General features: G+C 44.8%; 1 protein-coding gene across 1 annotated transcript; it reads left to right on the forward strand.

Annotated features, from left to right (window-relative positions):
* The first annotated feature begins 1781 nt into the window (after positions 1-1781).
* Positions 1782-9621, forward strand: TRIM21 (tripartite motif containing 21). Its single transcript, XM_036074418.2, has 7 exons — positions 1782-1846; positions 2899-3353; positions 3830-3925; positions 4996-5226; positions 7014-7036; positions 7714-7814; positions 8062-9621. Exons 2-7 carry the CDS (start codon positions 2946-2948, stop codon positions 8610-8612), a joined length of 1410 nt encoding a protein of 469 aa, XP_035930311.1. The 5' UTR covers positions 1782-1846; positions 2899-2945; the 3' UTR covers positions 8613-9621.
* Positions 9622-16496: the final 6875 nt, after the last annotated feature.

Genomic DNA, 16496 nt, shown 5'->3' on the forward strand with positions numbered 1-16496 from the left:
TGTATTATCTTCATTTAATAGGTAAGTACATTGAAGCTCAGAGAGATGGCACGTGGCTGGTAAATAGCAGGGTTAGCCCTGAATCCATGACTGCCCTATCATGAGATCTATGTTTTCTACCACACCCCACAGTGGCTTACTCAGTGCCTATAGGAATGAGTGAATGCAGTAATGTGAAGCAGAGTCATTTTCTGAGTGTCTGCAAATTCATACATAGGTCTCTTCCTTTGATTTTTTTTTTTCCACTTTGCTTTCTGGAACTATGTTCCAGGAATCAAATCAGTACAGTGATACAGTTTGGATATTAGAGGTCACCTAATAACCTTCCACTATACAAATTCTCTTAAAAACAGAACTGAAAATTTCAAAGAGGCATGAAGTGTTTTTAGGTTTCCTAAATCTATAGAAAACATTTAGCAAGGTTCAACTAATGTTTTTACCTTAAGTTACACAGGGACAAAAAAATATGAGCTGGAAGGAATTGAGAATTATTCTAGTCTCATCGCCCTTCCTTTTTTCCCCTTCCTCCTCTACAGCTTTTAACCACAGCCCTCCCAGCTGCCCCTACAGCCTCTGCTTGAGCTGATGGGGCAGTCTGTTATCTCTGGGCTGTCACTAAAATGAGGGTCTTCCCTGGACCTTTAATTCTCATGCACCTACTTACTATGTCACTTCAAGCAAGTCACTTTACTCCGTTCAGCCTCCATGTCCTCTCCTGGAATGTGAGTTTAATAACTCCTCAATCACTAAATTGTTATGTGGCTTAAATCATATAACCTGACCTAGCAACAGTATTCACAATAGTCAAAAGATGGTAGCCACCCAAGTGTCCATTCATAGATGAATGGATAAACAAAATGCATATACAGACATTGGGATATTATTCAGCCTTTAAAAGGAAGGAAATCCTGTCACATGCTACAATATGGATGAACCTTGAGGACCTTTTGTTAAGTGAAATAAGCCAGTCACAAAAGAACAAATACTGTATGATTCCACTTATATTGGAGCACCTAAAGAAGTCAAATTCATTGGGACAGAAAATTGAATGGTAGCTGCCAGGTGCTGAGGGGAGGGGATAATGGGGGAATTATTGTTGAACAGTTTCAGTTGGGCAAGATGAAAAAAGTTCTATGGATGGTGCGAATGGTCACACAATGAAGTGAATGTATTTAATGCCACTGAACTGTATACTTGAAAATGGTTACGATAGCAAATTTTGTTATATTTTACTACAATTCTTAAAATAAAAAAAATAACCTCAGAAAATCCCTAGCTCAGTGACAAGTACACAGTTGGTGCCCACTAAATGTCAATTCCTTTCTTACCACTCACCGGCGTGACACCTGCCTTGGGGTCATGCGGTATAAATCCCTCACCCCCTGATGTTAAAAGAATATCAAGTCTTTCCTCAGAAGGACTTGTTTCTGAAGTAGGAAGCAGAGGGTGGCGTGTAAGGGAGAGCTCCAGGCGCTGTTGTCTCCATCCAAACCTCCCCAAGAGCAGCTCCCAGACGTGGGCACGGCACAACACGTTGGTGTGGAGTAATGATGACCAGTGTCAAAGGAGACAACATGATTCCTCCATCTTAGATGCGATATTTTATCTTATTAGAATCTGAGGACACGGGAAGGAGAGCGAAGCAAGGACGAAATGCTGCCTACCTCTCTCTAGGGCCAGCCCGGGGCTTCCGCCACCTGCGGCGCCCGAGCTCTGCCCCGCCTCACGCAGCGCCCTCTCCTCCCACTCCCCGCCCCTTGGCCCGCCTCCCTTGGCGACGTGACTCAGACGGGAAATCGAAAGTGAGATAGGGAACCTGCTGCCGGCTGCTGAGGACCCTGAAAAGGTGAGTGACTCGCCCAGACCCTAGTGCCCCAGCCCTGGCTGGGGGACCTCTCTCCCCTGCCCCAGATTCGAAGGGCCCCTTCCATCCATTGCTCATCCCTAGAGCCTGTAGTCCCAGTTCTCCCTTCGCAGTGGGGCTCGCTCAGCCCCAGCCCAGCAGTCCTCCCCGCCCCCCACCCCCCGGCCGCGGCTGGCAGCCTGCCTGGGAGGGGGCCCGGCTGTGAAAGTGAATTCCAAGCCACCGGGAAGGAGGAAGGGGCCAGGGCCGCCTTGTTGCTGCCGCCTGAGCGGGGCCGAACTGGGGCGGTAACCTAGCCCGGAGCATGGTCCAGGGACTCCCGTCGACAGTTCCCCTCTGGGGGTGAGGGTTAGGAGTTAGGGTTAGAGTTAGAGAGGGGCAGGATGGTTTCAGATGTTAGAAACATATGAGTCCGTGCCCCAGAGGCAATGAAGACAGCTACCAGGTTCCCAGGAAGGAGAGGAGAACCCAGAGAGCGCTTGACCACACATTTGTGTGTATAGAAACAAACATGTAAGCCCATACATACCTACAGGATATATGCATACAGATACACATATATAATAAATATGTACGTAATCACAGATATATATAATTCCTGCCATTATTGTGCAGATTAATGATGTTTGCAAAGCATGAAGCACCTTCTCAGGCACATGGAGTGTGCATAGTAAATGTCCTCTATCATTGATGATGAGCTGCTCAGCAGGGGACTGGTGACCCGAGAGGGGAGAGGATGAACAGGAAAAGCCTGGGAGCAGAGGATGAAGCAGAGATGGCCATGATGAAAAGAGAGTGTAAACAGCTTTATCACTGAAGTTCTGAATAACATTCACAGTCTCTTTGGGGGACTCAGTTTCCCCTTCTGTCTGACTAGATAAGTAGATGAGACTAGAGAGGAGAAGCTCTTATTATTCAAGTTAATGTTCTGGTCTTATTTTCACCCTTTCCACTTCACTCATCCTCATGTTTTCCTTTGGATTGTTTTTCCTCACACAACACTTACCTTCTTTCTTTTCTCGTCTCCCCACTAGGCTACCCCAGGATCTCCACAGCACTGCTTACTAAGAACACTATCCCTATGGCCTCAGCAGCGCCCTTGGCAATGATGTGGGAGGAAGTCACGTGCCCTATCTGCCTGGATCCCATGGTGGAGCCTATGAGCATTGACTGTGGCCACAGCTTCTGCCACGAGTGCATCTCTGAGGTCGGGAGAGATGGGGGCGGCGTCTGTCCTGTATGTAAGCACAAGTTCTTGCTCCGAAACTTCCGACCCAATTGGCCACTAGCTAATATGGTGGACAACCTCAAACAAATGGGCCAGAGTGCCAAGGAGGGCACACAGGGGGAGCAGTGTAAGGTACATGGAGAGAAACTGCACCTGTTCTGTGAGGAAGATGGGAAGACCCTTTGCTGGGTGTGTTCCCAGTCCCAGAGCCACCGTAACCACCACATGGTCCCTATTGAGGAGGCTGCTCGGGAATACCAGGTGAGGCCTTAGCACAGAGGCATGAGCAGGTAGAAGGGAGATGGGTCCCTGGGGGAGGGGGGGGTGCTTTGTTCCTCAGAGCTGGGGAGGCAGAGTCGCCTGTGGAGTGGAGGGGTTGGGGAAGTGTAGGGGATCTCCCACCTTCCATGTCTAATTTAAGCAGAGAACTGCAAGCTCAGCACAACTTTCTCATTCCCTAGGAGCAGGGAATATGTTTGGGAAAATGCTGCAAGGATCACATTTCCTTGTAGCCTCCTGGTTAATTAGGAATGAGTAGTGCCCCCCCCCGTACCCCCACCCCCAACAGTATGGCTGTATTTTTAAGAAACATCTGCAGAATTCCTACCCCAGTCAGACCGTAGTCTTCCCTCTTTCTCTGCACTCAGGCTTTTCAAAGTACCAGCATGGTGGTCGTCTTCATGCCACCCCACCCCACTTTTTGGTCTGGTTGGGCACTAATCTATCTTTCTCTGCAGGAGAAGCTACAGGTGGCATTAGGGAAACTGAGAAAAGGACAGGAGTTGGCTGAGGAGTTGGAAGTGAATATTGCAACAAAGAGAGCAGCCTGGAAGGCAAGTGTCGCATCCCAAAGGGAATCTCAGATCAGAAGCCAGGGCAGAGTCCAGGGTCCCGGTCTCAAGCCCTAACCATAGCTATGCCCATCTGGGGAGTGATAGTATATCTCACTCTCCAAGAACCAGCTGTTCTCTAGGTCTCCTGATAGAGGAGAATAAAAAGGAGAAAATTCCCAATCAGAAAAATCAAGAGTCTTAGAAGAAGGTGCCAAGAGGAACAAGACATACCCTAAAGCTCCTGATCCTTGAGCCTAGTCTTAAAACATGACAGCACCCCTGCCTTTGTGTCTGGGACAGAGGTCCCCCAGGAGAGATGCCCAATGGCTAGACCTGTCAGGAAATGACAAGGGCTGTGAGGAACAGAGTTATGGGAATGACCAAGGCCAGACATAGAAAAACCAGTGTGAGCGGGTAGTTGCTTGACCGTGTCCAGATCACTGGTCCAAAGTAGAATGGACAACTAAAGCTTGTTCTGCCTCTGTAACTGGGAGATGGGGCCGTCAGGGATTAGAGGAATGGAGGGAACTCATGGCAAATAAAGCCCAGAAAAGGAAGATGTGGGATCAGAGAAGGGTAAGTCAGACTGTGGTGGCAAAAGGAGTCATCCTGTGTCATCGGGTGACCTTCAGTCACTAACAGGAGAGGACAAGCAAAGATTATCCCAAAGACTCCCTTTCTTCAGGACTGAGGAACAGTGTTGTGAGCCTGTGTTTGGGAGGTTGTTGGCGGTGGGGACGGGTCACTCTCTCAGGAACCCACAGAGATATGAAGACAGAGCGGCACCGTTGGGGGCTGACTGGGTTTTGAAAGAGGCCGTAGAAAGTCTGATACCGCGGGCAGTACAGCTGTGGTTGTGGGGCAGCTACAGCGGGCCCCCCCATAATCCCATCTCCCTCTCAGCCCAGAGGCCTCACCCACGCACCTCCCCAGCAAAACAGCGTGTGTACGTACGTATGTTCTCAGACCCAGAGTGCTGAGTCTACGGGAATAGAAATAGATATGAACACCTTCCTTCCCGAAGCTGAGGAGATTTTGATCAAAACCTTCTCTTTCCATTGACACCAAAGAGCCAGGTTGAGACACACAAACTGAGGATTCACACAGAGTTTGTACAGCAGAGAAACTTCCTGGCTATGGACGAACAGCGGCAACTACAGAGACTAGACACGGAGGAGAGGGAACAGCTGAGAATCCTGGGGGAGGCGGAGGCCGTGCTGGCCCAGAAGAGCCAAGCCCTGCAGGAGCTGATCATGGAGCTGGAAAGGAGGAGCAGGGGCTCAGCCCTGGAGCTGCTGCAGGTGAGCCCAAGGAGAAACTGAAAAACGGCAGCCTCGGGGAGCTCTAGCATCAGCAAATGGAAACCCGGTGCCTGGAATAACCGGAATTCAGACCCATGAGTGCTTTGCATTCAAGCCCTGGAAAGGTCCCGATTTAGGAGGGAATTTTCCTTGCGGCAATTAAAAAGAACATGCATCCCCGTTAGAGCCTGCTCTGACACATACCAGGCTCACGACCTTGAGAAAGTTCCTTAACCTTGCCGAGTGTCAGGTTTCTCATACGTTAAGTGGATAGTATAATATTAAGTATCTCAAAGGATTTTTGTGAGGATTAAATGAGAAAAGCCACAAAAGCTTCTACATGAGGGTTTGGCCATAGGAAAGTTCTCATACATGTAACTGAAAACACGGCACTAGAAATTAAGAGACAGTAGCCCAGCCCCAGCCCTGCCACCAGTTGTCTCCATCATTCTAGGGCAAGTGCTTTTCTTTTCCTAGACCTACTTTCTCCATTTGTGAAACAAGCGGGAGGAAGTGGACTGAATAACAAGGATTCCCCAGACGTTAGTTACGATGTATCATCCTCACCCTTCCTGGCGCTTCTGTGGACTACCCAGATCCTGTTAGCCGTGCTGTTTCCTTGACACTGTCTCATTCTTTCATCAGAAGAAATTTAGCATAAAAGGAAACTTGCCCTAAGCACTAGTAGCCACGAAATCCTGTGTTAATATGTTACTGATTTTTTTTTCTATTTTCATGACAACAATGGCCATTTCTTAAATAGCACATAGGACACGCTTCAGTGTATTCATTCTGTCAATGACAATGCAGTGAGGTATGGGTGCTGTTATCCCCGTTTTGTAGATGAGAAAACAGGGGCAGAGAGTTTGAGAAACTTAGAGACTAAAGCTGAGTAACTTGACCAGTTTCACCCAAATAGTAAGAGGCAGAGCTAAAATTAAGGTAAGCATATAACTATTTTTTTAAAAAAACTCACCCACGTGTGTTCTACTTAAAATCATCTCTCATCCCCTAATATGTTTGCCTTGTTTTGGGAAACTGTTGACCAGAGGGTCTCAAAAGTTCCTTCTGCTCTAACCTCCTGCAGTTTTTCTCTTCCCCAACCTTTTCAAGGTCTCTGTCAGATGTGGTCATGAAGCCATTCTTGTGTTTTTTATATTTTGTTTGTTTCTTCTCATTCTCTAAATCTTGCTTCTGCCCAACACTGAGACGTGCTTTCTAACACACTTTTGACTGGGCCTAGGAGTGTGTCCGTTCCCAGGGAAGGGCTCCTAAGCCCTGCCACAGCATATTCTCAAATGATTCAATTTCACATGCATGAGAAAGTAGCATTAACTCCAGCGTAAAACAGAGCCCTTCCTTCCCAAACAATACAAGCCTGCAAATGAGATGGAGCAGTTTCTGTGCATCCTGACCTGGCCATTCTCACCCTGTGACTGTCTCTGGGCCTCAGCCAGGCTGGGCTACTTGTTCCTTTCCACTGTCCCCCCACTCCTCTACCCACAAATCTGGGCTTTCTGATTTGTCTTCTGAATCAGAGTCCTTAAACTGGTCATCCTTCCCCTCGCTATAGGTCATACCCATGCCAGTTACCCTGGTTACCCCACAAATATCCACACCCTTTCTCCTCCAAGCTGGTCAGAAATATTTCCGGTATTGGCCCAGAGGAACAAAAGGGTAGAGCAATGTCCCATGGGCCTCAGGGGGGCATCACCTCACCCACAGAACTGAGGTCTCCATGAGTAACCAGTGATCCAGAATTTACACTCTATCTCTTTTCTCCTCAGGAGGTGAAAAGTGTCCTGGGAAGGTAAGGAGAGGTTTTCTTTGTAAGAGGAGAGGGTGACAGGAAGCATACATACCTGTGGAAAAGGTTTTTGAGTTAGAAAAACATGCACTGATGTTTTCCCCATTCTCCTCCCTATTCTCAAAGACCCAATCATCCATAAAATATTTTCTGGTCTGAAGCTAATTAATGGGCATCTCAATTGGTGAGTTGCCCAAAGTAATTGGACTATAAGAGCTTTACAAAGTGAAGCCCCGACAAACCGGAAAATTCTGAGTCCACAGCCTGCTAGGTAAAAAGAATCTAGCTGGTTACAAATCTCCCAGAAAGAGCCAGGTGTGAGACCAGCAGCATGGGGCATGGGCAAGACTCCTTGGGGATCCTTACGGAAGTGATTCCATCCATAGCAGATGCCTCACCTGTAAAATGAAACAATGTGCTTGCCTCCTGACCTCAGGCTTGGGGAAGAGATATAGACTGTCCAGTAGCTTCAGGGGGCCCATGTAACCAGGAAGGCCTAGATAGGAACCAAGTCCTACATCTTTTTGCCTTCCTCGCCCCCCCCCCCACCCCACCCCGGGATCCTAACACAGGTGTTTGTAAATTTGCACTAAATTGTTATCCACAAGGGAGGTTATAGTGTCGCAGTTCAGGAGGGTGGGGCAGGAGTTGGAGACAGGGTCTGTAACTGTTTGCCCCAGGAGTGAGTCTTGGAACCTGAAGGAGCTGGACGTCACCTCCCCAGACCTGAGGAGCGTGTGCCTCGTGCCAGGGCTGAAGAGGATGCTGAGGACATGTGGAGGTGAGGCGAGCACCAGGAGTGTGGGACTGGGGAACAAAGTGGGTGATGAGGGTGCAGAGTGAGTCCCAGGGTCAGGGAGAGATGGCAGGTCAGGGTAGGTGAGGCAGGGACAGAGAGGCAGTTCCCTCAAAAGTCAGGCCTGGGGGTCCTTTCCTCCCACAGTGAGGCCACAGTCACCTCCCACCACCGGCCCAGGGTTCCTGATTCCCCTCCCTCTCCCATCCTGACTGTGGTCCTCTCTCTGCAGTACACATCACTCTGGATCCACACACAGCCAATCCGTGGCTCATCCTTTCAAAGGATCAGAGACAAGTGAGGCTTGGAGACAGCCAGCAGGAAGTGCCTGAAAATGAGGACAGATTTGACAGTTACCCCATGGTCCTGGGTGCCCAGTGCTTTGACTCTGGAAAGGTTTACTGGGAGGTAGATGTGACAGGAAAGGAGGCCTGGGACCTGGGTGTTTGTAGAGACTCTGTGCAAAGGAAGGGGCAATTTTTGCTCAGCCCCGAGAACGGCTTCTGGACCATTTGGCTGTGGAACGAGCAAAAATATGAGGCTGGCACCTGCCCCCAGACTCCCCTCCACCTTCAGGTGCCTCCGCGCCAAGTTGGGATCTTCCTGGACTGTGAGGCCCGCATTGTCTCCTTCTACAACGTCACTGACCATGGCTCCCTCATCTATACCTTCTCTGAATGTGCCTTCGCTGGACCTCTGCGGCCCTTCTTCAGTACTGGTTTTAATGATGAAGGAAGAAATGCAGCCCCTCTTGTCCTCTGTCCACTGGAGATGGGATGGTAGGGATCCACTGACCTGTGGCGGCACTCTGGACACCAACACCCCCCTTGTTGGTGCCCTTCTCAGCCACTGACCCTGCCTCATTTCCCCAGGAACTCTGAACCACTTTCTCTGCAGAGGGGTCAGGATACCAGCAAGCAGACTTTGGCAGGGAATTCACTGAAAATCTACATCAAATGACCTTCAACATCAGCATTCCTGCACTAGAGTGCTTTCTGATTCCCTCCATGAAACAAACTACTTATATTTGGCCCAAATCACCTAGATCAACCAAAACTTGTTTCTTCCATCTTTATGTGACCCAAATCTTGTTTCCTCCTCTCCATCTCTAGACCTTTGGTCAGATCTCTTATACACCTTGCATGGTTTGCAAAGGGGCTTCCTAAATGCATTGGGCCTCAACCTATCCCATTCGATCCTTGTTCTTGTATACATCAAGGATTACTGTTGCAACATACACAAATCAGATCCTAAGTGGCTCCACACCACCAATAGAAAAACAGTCATCCTTTGAAAATAAAGGCTGAATGATGTATGCCTTAGATTGCCACATTACATATCCAGCCCCTGGCTCCCCCATCCCTACCATGCTCTTCCAACCACATCTTGTTGATAATGGAGTTGGTCAAAAGGTGTATCAATCTAAATGGAAGGTGGGATGGATTTTTGATATGTCAACTTGGCTAGGCTGTAAGCCCCCAATTTTTCAATCACTAATCTAAATGTTGCTGTGAAGGCATTTTGTAGATGTTATTAAAGTCCATAATCATTTGACTTTAAGGGAGATTGGATTAGGCCTGCCCAACTTATCCAGGACAATTAAGTGAAAGACCTTAAGGGCAGAACTTCACTGAAGTTCACTGAAGATGATCCATCTACCAATAGTACCTTTAGCTCCTGCCAGAGTTACAGCCTGCTGTTCCTGATGCCCTGCCTTGCAGATTTAGGACCTGCCTTGCCAACCCCCACAATTGCATAAGTGAATTCTTTACAATAAATCTCTTCACGTTTATCTACTAGTTCTGCTTCTTTGGTGAACCTGATGGTTATGAAGGCCAGGACTGCAGTAACAGCATCACCTGGTGATAGCAAACACTCTCTTGAGTTTAAACTGTTAAGATTGGAACAAGAAGTGCTACACTCAAGCAGTAGTAAGCTGTGAGAGAACAGCTATCCTTCTAGCAACCTGAGTCCTTGTCTAAAATAGAATCTCAGGAGGAGAGGCTGGGAAAATGGCAGAGTAGGAAGACCCTAAGCTCACTTCCTCCCATGGATACAACTAGATAACACCCACATCAGTGTAAATAACTCAGAAAATGACCTGAAGACTGGCAGAACAAACCACCACTAAAGATAGAGAAGAGGCCACACTGACAAGGTAGGAAGGGTAGAGATGTGGCCGAGAGCTAGATGGACCATGGGCCACCCACAGGAATGAGGGAGCCACTGGAGCAGAGAAGGGCAAGAAGCAGACTGTCACTCCAGGGAGCCTGCATGGGGAAGACCAATTCCTATAACCTTTGGCTTCAAAAACTAGAAGGGCTGAATTTCATGAGTTCTTATAACCAGTGGGACTTAAAGCCTGGAATTTTGAAAATTAGCTGGCTTGGCCCTGAGAGAGTCCTGAGGATGATAGGAAGTTGAGTGCCAGACCTTAAAGAGCATGACAAACAGCCCTCAAAGATTCAGCATAGAAGCAGCCATTTGAAAAAACACCTGGGGCATGTTGGAGGGAGTGTTACTCATCTCAGAGCGCATCCTGGAGGGGCAGGGTTTGCTGAGACACTCCTCCAGGAACAAAGGAGCTGGTAGACCCTATCTCCCTTCCCCACCAGCCAGCATAAACACAAGGCCATCTGCAGGATACAGCACAGTGCCAACACTCACTATCAAACTTGCTTACAGCAAGCCCTGGCCACCCACATGTCGGCAGATCTGCCTTTTCCAGTCATGCTTGCCTTGGCCCCAGCACTGCAGTCCCCTCCCCCAGAAGACCAGGACAAACATTGCCAACACTCTGTTTCCCAACCCATGCACTTTGTGGGGCCTCAGTCCTGGAGGTGGCAGTAGCAGGCCACCTCCAGAGGAAGACTAGGGCACACCTTGTTAAAATTGTACACCCACGTGCTTTGCAGATCTGGCCTGGTCCCAGCAGCTGCAGTGGTGGCAGATCTCATTTCAAAAGCAGACTAGCATGCACCCTGTTAAAACCATATGCCCCACCTGGGCTGGCCTGGTCTCAGAGGCAGTGGCAGGACCCCTCTTGCTGGCATGCATACCTTGCAGGCACAGTGCACCCACCTCCTCCACTTCACTCTTGGCCAGAGCCCATACACACTAGGGCCATGAGCCTGGCAGTGTACAAACAGCCCCAACAGGGGCCAGCACCACTCCAAAGTGACTCCTGCCTTCAGGTGAGGGGAAGATAATCACACACATCAGTCAGATGAGTGCCACAGCAGTGGGCTGGGGGCAGACAGTTGGTGTGATTGCAGGTCCCACCCACCAACAAAATCTCAGGGCATAACAGGGAAAGCACACTGCAGTTTGGTGCTACTAAATCTTTAACAAATGCATGATCTGACTAAACTGAGGCCCAAGGACACCCTAGACTGGCCCACTAACACCACAGGGACCAAACATTGCCCACAACAGGCAAAGAGAACCACTGCAGATAACTCAACTGAAGGAAAAAGTGGCCAAGACACAACAGCAGGGCACACACACATACATAGGAGCCATCTCTGAAGTGCCAGATTCTGGTAAACAGGGGACACTGCCCTGCAGGGCACTACAGGACCTCTTCATAAGGCCATTACTTTTAAGAGCAGGAGACATAGCTGATGCTCCTAACACAGAGAAACAGACACAGAGAGTAAGATAAGATGTCCCAAATGAAAGAACAGGACAAAACCACAGCAAGAGACCTGAGTGAAACAGATATTACTTATCTGCTAGAGATAGAGAATTTAATGATCATCAAGATAATCACTGGACTACATCAGTGAGATCCTTAAAGCAATAAAGATCAGAAAAGGAGAGCACAATAAAATTAAAAATACACTAGATGGAATAAATAGACTAGAAGATGCAGAAGAACAAATTAGCAACCTGGAGGACAGAGTAATGGAAAGTAATCAAGCTAAGCAGGTGAGAAAAAAAAATATTAAGCAAATGAGAATAGACTTAGGGAATTCAGTGATTCAACCATAATAACATTCACATTATAGGGATCCCAGAAGAAGAGAGAAGGGGACAGAAAATGTGTTTGAAGAAATAACAGAAAACTTCCCTAATCTGGGGAAGGAAACAGATATCCAGATCCAGGAAACAGATCCCCCAAAAAAAATTAGCCCAAGGAGGTCCAAATGAAGACACATAGTAATTAAAGTAGCAAAAAGTAGTGATAAGGAGAGAATTTTAAAAGCACTGAGATAAAAGTAGACAGTTACATATAAGGGAAGCTCATAAGACTATCAGCAAATTTTTCAGCAGAAACTTTGTAGGCCAGAAGAGAGTGACATGATATAGTCAAAGTGCTGAAAGGAAAAAGAAATCTGCAGCCAAGAATATTCTATCCAGCAAGGCTATCATTCAGAATAGAAGAGGTAAAGAGTTTAGCAGACAAACAAAAGCTAAAGGAGTTCATGACCACTAAACCAGTCCTACAAGAAATGTTAAAGGGAACTCTTTGAGTGGAAAGGAAAGACCATAATAGTAAGAAAGTAGGAAGAACAAAAGCAGTAAAAATGACTATATCTGTACAAATCAGTCAAGAGAGTCACAAAAAGATGTAAAGTATGACAATATATACCTAAAACATGGGTTCAATCTTAAGTGACCATCAACTTAATATAGACTGCTATATGCAGATGTTATATACAAACCTAGTATATATACCCACAAATCAAAAACCAGTAAAAACATGCAAAAAATAAAAGAATCCAAGTATATCATTAAAGAAGTCCAGTAAACCATGAGAAAAAAAAAGGATGGGAAAACAACAAAAACAACCACAAAACAAGTAACAAAATGACAATAAATATATACCTATCAATAATTACTTTGAAAAATCAACAAAGAAACAGTGGCTTTGAATGACACACTGGATCCGATGGATTTAACAGATATATTCAGAACATTCCATCCTAAAATAGCAGAATACATATTCTTTTCAAGTACACATGGGACATTCTCCAGAACAGATCACATAGTAGGCCACAAAACAAGTCTCAACAAATTTGATCATGGTATGATCAAAGTTGTACCATGTATCTTCTCTGACCACAACATTATGAAACTAGAAAGCAACCACAAGAAAAAATCTGGAAAGTGTACAAATACATGGAGGTTAAATAACATGCTACTAATCAATGAATGGCCAACCAAGAAATCAAAAAAAAAAAAAAAAATCAAAAATTACATGGAGAGAAATTAAAATAAAAACACAACAATCCAAAACCTCTGGGATGCAGCAAAAGTGTGCTAAGAGGAAAGCTTATAGCAATAGAGGCCTATCTCAAGAAGCAAGAAAAATCTCCAATAAGCAACCTAACCTTACACCTAAAGGATCTAGAAAAAGAACAAAAAAACCCAAAACCAGCAGAAGGACGAAAATAATAAATGATATAGAAACTAAGTAGAACAGATCAATGAAATCAGGAGGTTGTTCTATGAAAAGATCAACAAAATTGATAAACCTCTAGCCAGACTCATTAAAAAAAAACAAAAAGGACTCAAACAAAATCACAAATGAAAGAGAGGAAATAACAACTGACACCACAGAAATACAAAACATTGCAAGAAAATATTATGAAAAATTATATACCAACAAACTGGACAACCTAGAAGAAATGAATAAATTCCTAGAAATGTATAACATACAAAAACTGAAGCAGAAAGAAACATAAAATTTGAACAGACTGATTACCAGCAGTGAAACTGAATCAGTAATAAAAAACTCCCAATAAACAAAAGTCCAGGTCTAGATGGGTTCATAGATGAATTCTACCAGATATTTAAGAGTTAATACCTATTCTTCTCAAACTTTTCCAAAAAAATAAGAGAGGAAGGACAATATTATCCTGATGCCAAAACCAGATAAAGACACCACAAAAAAAGACAAGTACAGGCCAATATCCCTGATGTACATAGAAGCAAAAATCCTCAACAAAATATTAGCAAACCAAATCCAACAATACATTTTAAAAAATCATTCACGATCAAGTGGGATTTATTCCCTGAATGCAAGGATGGTTCAGTATTCATATGTCAATCAACATGATATATCACATCAACAAAAGAAAGGGTAAAAACCAAAAGGTCATTTCAATAGATGCAAAAAAAACATTTGATAAAGTACAACATCCATTCATGATAAAAAAACCTTCAACAAAGTAGGTTTAGAGGGAACATATCTCAAAATAATAAAGGCCTTATATGAAAAACCCACAGCTAACATCATCCTTAATGGGGAAAATAGGAGAGCTTTTCCCCTAAGTTCGGGAAGAAGACAAGGATGTCCACTCACCACTTTTATTCAACACAGTCCTGGAAGTCCTAGCCACAGTGATCAGATAACAAAAAGAAATAAAAGGCACCCAAATGGGTAAGGAAGAAGTAAAACTTTCACTATTGCAGATGACATGATACTCTATACAGAAAAACCCTAAAGACTCCACCAAAAAAACTCCTGGAACTGATAAATGAATTCAATAAGATTACAGGATACAAAATTGATGCACAAAAATCTCTTGCATTTCTATACACCAATAATGAAGCAATAGAAAGAGAAATTAAGAAAACAATCCCATTTACAACAAAAATAATAAAATACCTAGTAATAAACTTAAAAATTTAGGTGAAAGACTTATACTCTGAAAACTATAAAACATTGATGAAAGAAACTGAAGATGACACAGAGAGATTCTATGTTCATGGATTGGAAAAACAAATATTTTTACAATGTCTACACTACCCAAAGCAATCTACATATTTAATGTAATCCCTGTCAAAATATGAAGAGCAGTTTTTGTAGAACAAACAATCTTAAAAATTGTATGGAACAATAAAAGACCCCCAAATAGCCAAAGCAATCTTAGAAAAACAAAACTGGAGGCATCACAATTCCAGACTTCAAGTTATACTACAAAGCTGTGGTGATCAAAACAGTATAGTACTGGCACAAAAACAGACACATAGATCAATGGAACAGAATAGAAAGCCCAAGAAATAAACCCACAAATATATGGTCAATTAATCTTTGACAAAGTAGGCAAGAATATGCAATGGGAAAAGGACAATCTCTTCAACAAATGGTGTTGGGAAAACTGGACAGCTACATGCAAAAGAATGAAACTGGACCACTTTCTTTCACCATACACAAAAATAAACTCAAAATGGGTTAGCTATTTAAATGTGAGACCTAAAATCATAAAAATCCTAGAGGAGAACACAGGCAGTAACCTCCTGACATCAACTGTAGCAACTTTTTTTTACATATGTCTCCTGAGGCAAGGGAAACCAAAAGCAAAACTAAACTATTGGGACTACATCAAAATAAAAACTTCTGTAGAGTGAAGGATACAACCAATAAGACTAAAAGCAACCTACTGAATGGGAAAAGGGTTTTTTTGTTGTTGTTTTTTTGTTTTTTGGTGCAAAATGGTGGTTTATTAAAGCACAGGGACAGGACCAGTGGGCAGAAAGAGCTGCTGCACCAGAGTTGTGAGGGGTGGCTGATATACTATGGGGTGGGGGAGGTAAGGAAAAAGGAAGGTTTCAAAAGAACTTTCATATGCTAAAGAGGACCTACAAGATACCAGAGGCCTTGCCGTTGTCAAGTTAAGGTTGTTTTTCCCCTCTAGTAAGGTATTAACATTAAGATATTCGGGAGATTCCTGGAAGAATATCACACATGGTTCTTCTCTCTCCTCTTATTAATGTGTTCTATCACATTGATTGATTTGCAAAGTTGAACCACCCTTGCATCCCGGGGATAAATCCCACTTGGTCATGGTGGATGATCCTTTTAATGTATTGTTGGATCCTATTAGCTAGGATTTTGTTGAGGATTTTGGAATCCATATTCATCAGGGATATCGGTCTGAAATTCTCCTTTTTGATGGGGTCTTTGCCTGGTTTGGGGATTAAGGTAATGCTGGCCTCATAGAATGAGTCTGGAAGCTTTCCTTCTGTTTCTGTTTTTTGAAACAGCTTCAGGAGAATAAGTATTATTTCTTCTTTGAATGTTTGGTAGAATTCCCCAGGGAATCCATCAGGCCCTGGACTCTTGTTTTTTAGGAGGTTTTTGATCACTGCTTCAATCTTGTTACTGGTTATTGCCCTATTCAGGTTGTCAATTTCTTCCTGTTTTAGTCTTGGCAGCTTATAGGTTTCCAAGAAGGCATCCATTTCATCCAGAGGAGAGAGAAGAACCATATGGTCCTCTCAATTGATGCAGAAAAAGCATTTGACAAAATACAGCATCCTTGTGAGAAGCGTGCGACTCATCGTCCCTACCTATCACCAGCCCTACCCTTCGGGGAAACCATGCACTTGGCTCCTGCTTGCCCTTGTCCCTGAGAAAGCCTCATCAATGGATTAAAAGAAATGTCACCTCTGCTGCTTAATTCCTATACAGACACACATCGTCTCTCCTTGTTTAGCCCTCCTGGCTGTGTTACCTATATGGTAATAATTTTCTGTCTTCCTTGTTCTCTTACTCACTTTCCTTTGCTGCATTTCTTGAATCAACACCAATCAAAGCTGCTGCCTCGAGGAAAAGGTGCAAATTGAGAACAAAAACTAAACACGAAGAGCCAGGATGGGCAAGCTCCTAAGCCTTTGCAAGTATCCAGTCTCGGCTTTGTGAATTTCATTATATCC

Source organism: Halichoerus grypus, chromosome 11 (genome assembly GCF_964656455.1).
Source record: "Halichoerus grypus chromosome 11, mHalGry1.hap1.1, whole genome shotgun sequence".
Taxonomy (NCBI): Eukaryota; Metazoa; Chordata; class Mammalia; order Carnivora; family Phocidae; genus Halichoerus; species Halichoerus grypus.

Bases quoted from the DNA above. Each gene is read 5' to 3' on its own strand.
- TRIM21 (XM_036074418.2), top strand. From the start codon at position 2,946: ATGGCCTCAGCAGCGCCCTTGGCAATGATGTGGGAGGAAGTCACGTGC. The intron at 5,227-7,013 runs GTGAGCCCAAGG...TTTTCTCCTCAG, and splicing joins CAGCCCTGGAGCTGCTGCAG to GAGGTGAAAAGTGTCCTGGG. The intron at 7,037-7,713 runs GTAAGGAGAGGT...TGTTTGCCCCAG, and splicing joins GTGAAAAGTGTCCTGGGAAG to GAGTGAGTCTTGGAACCTGA.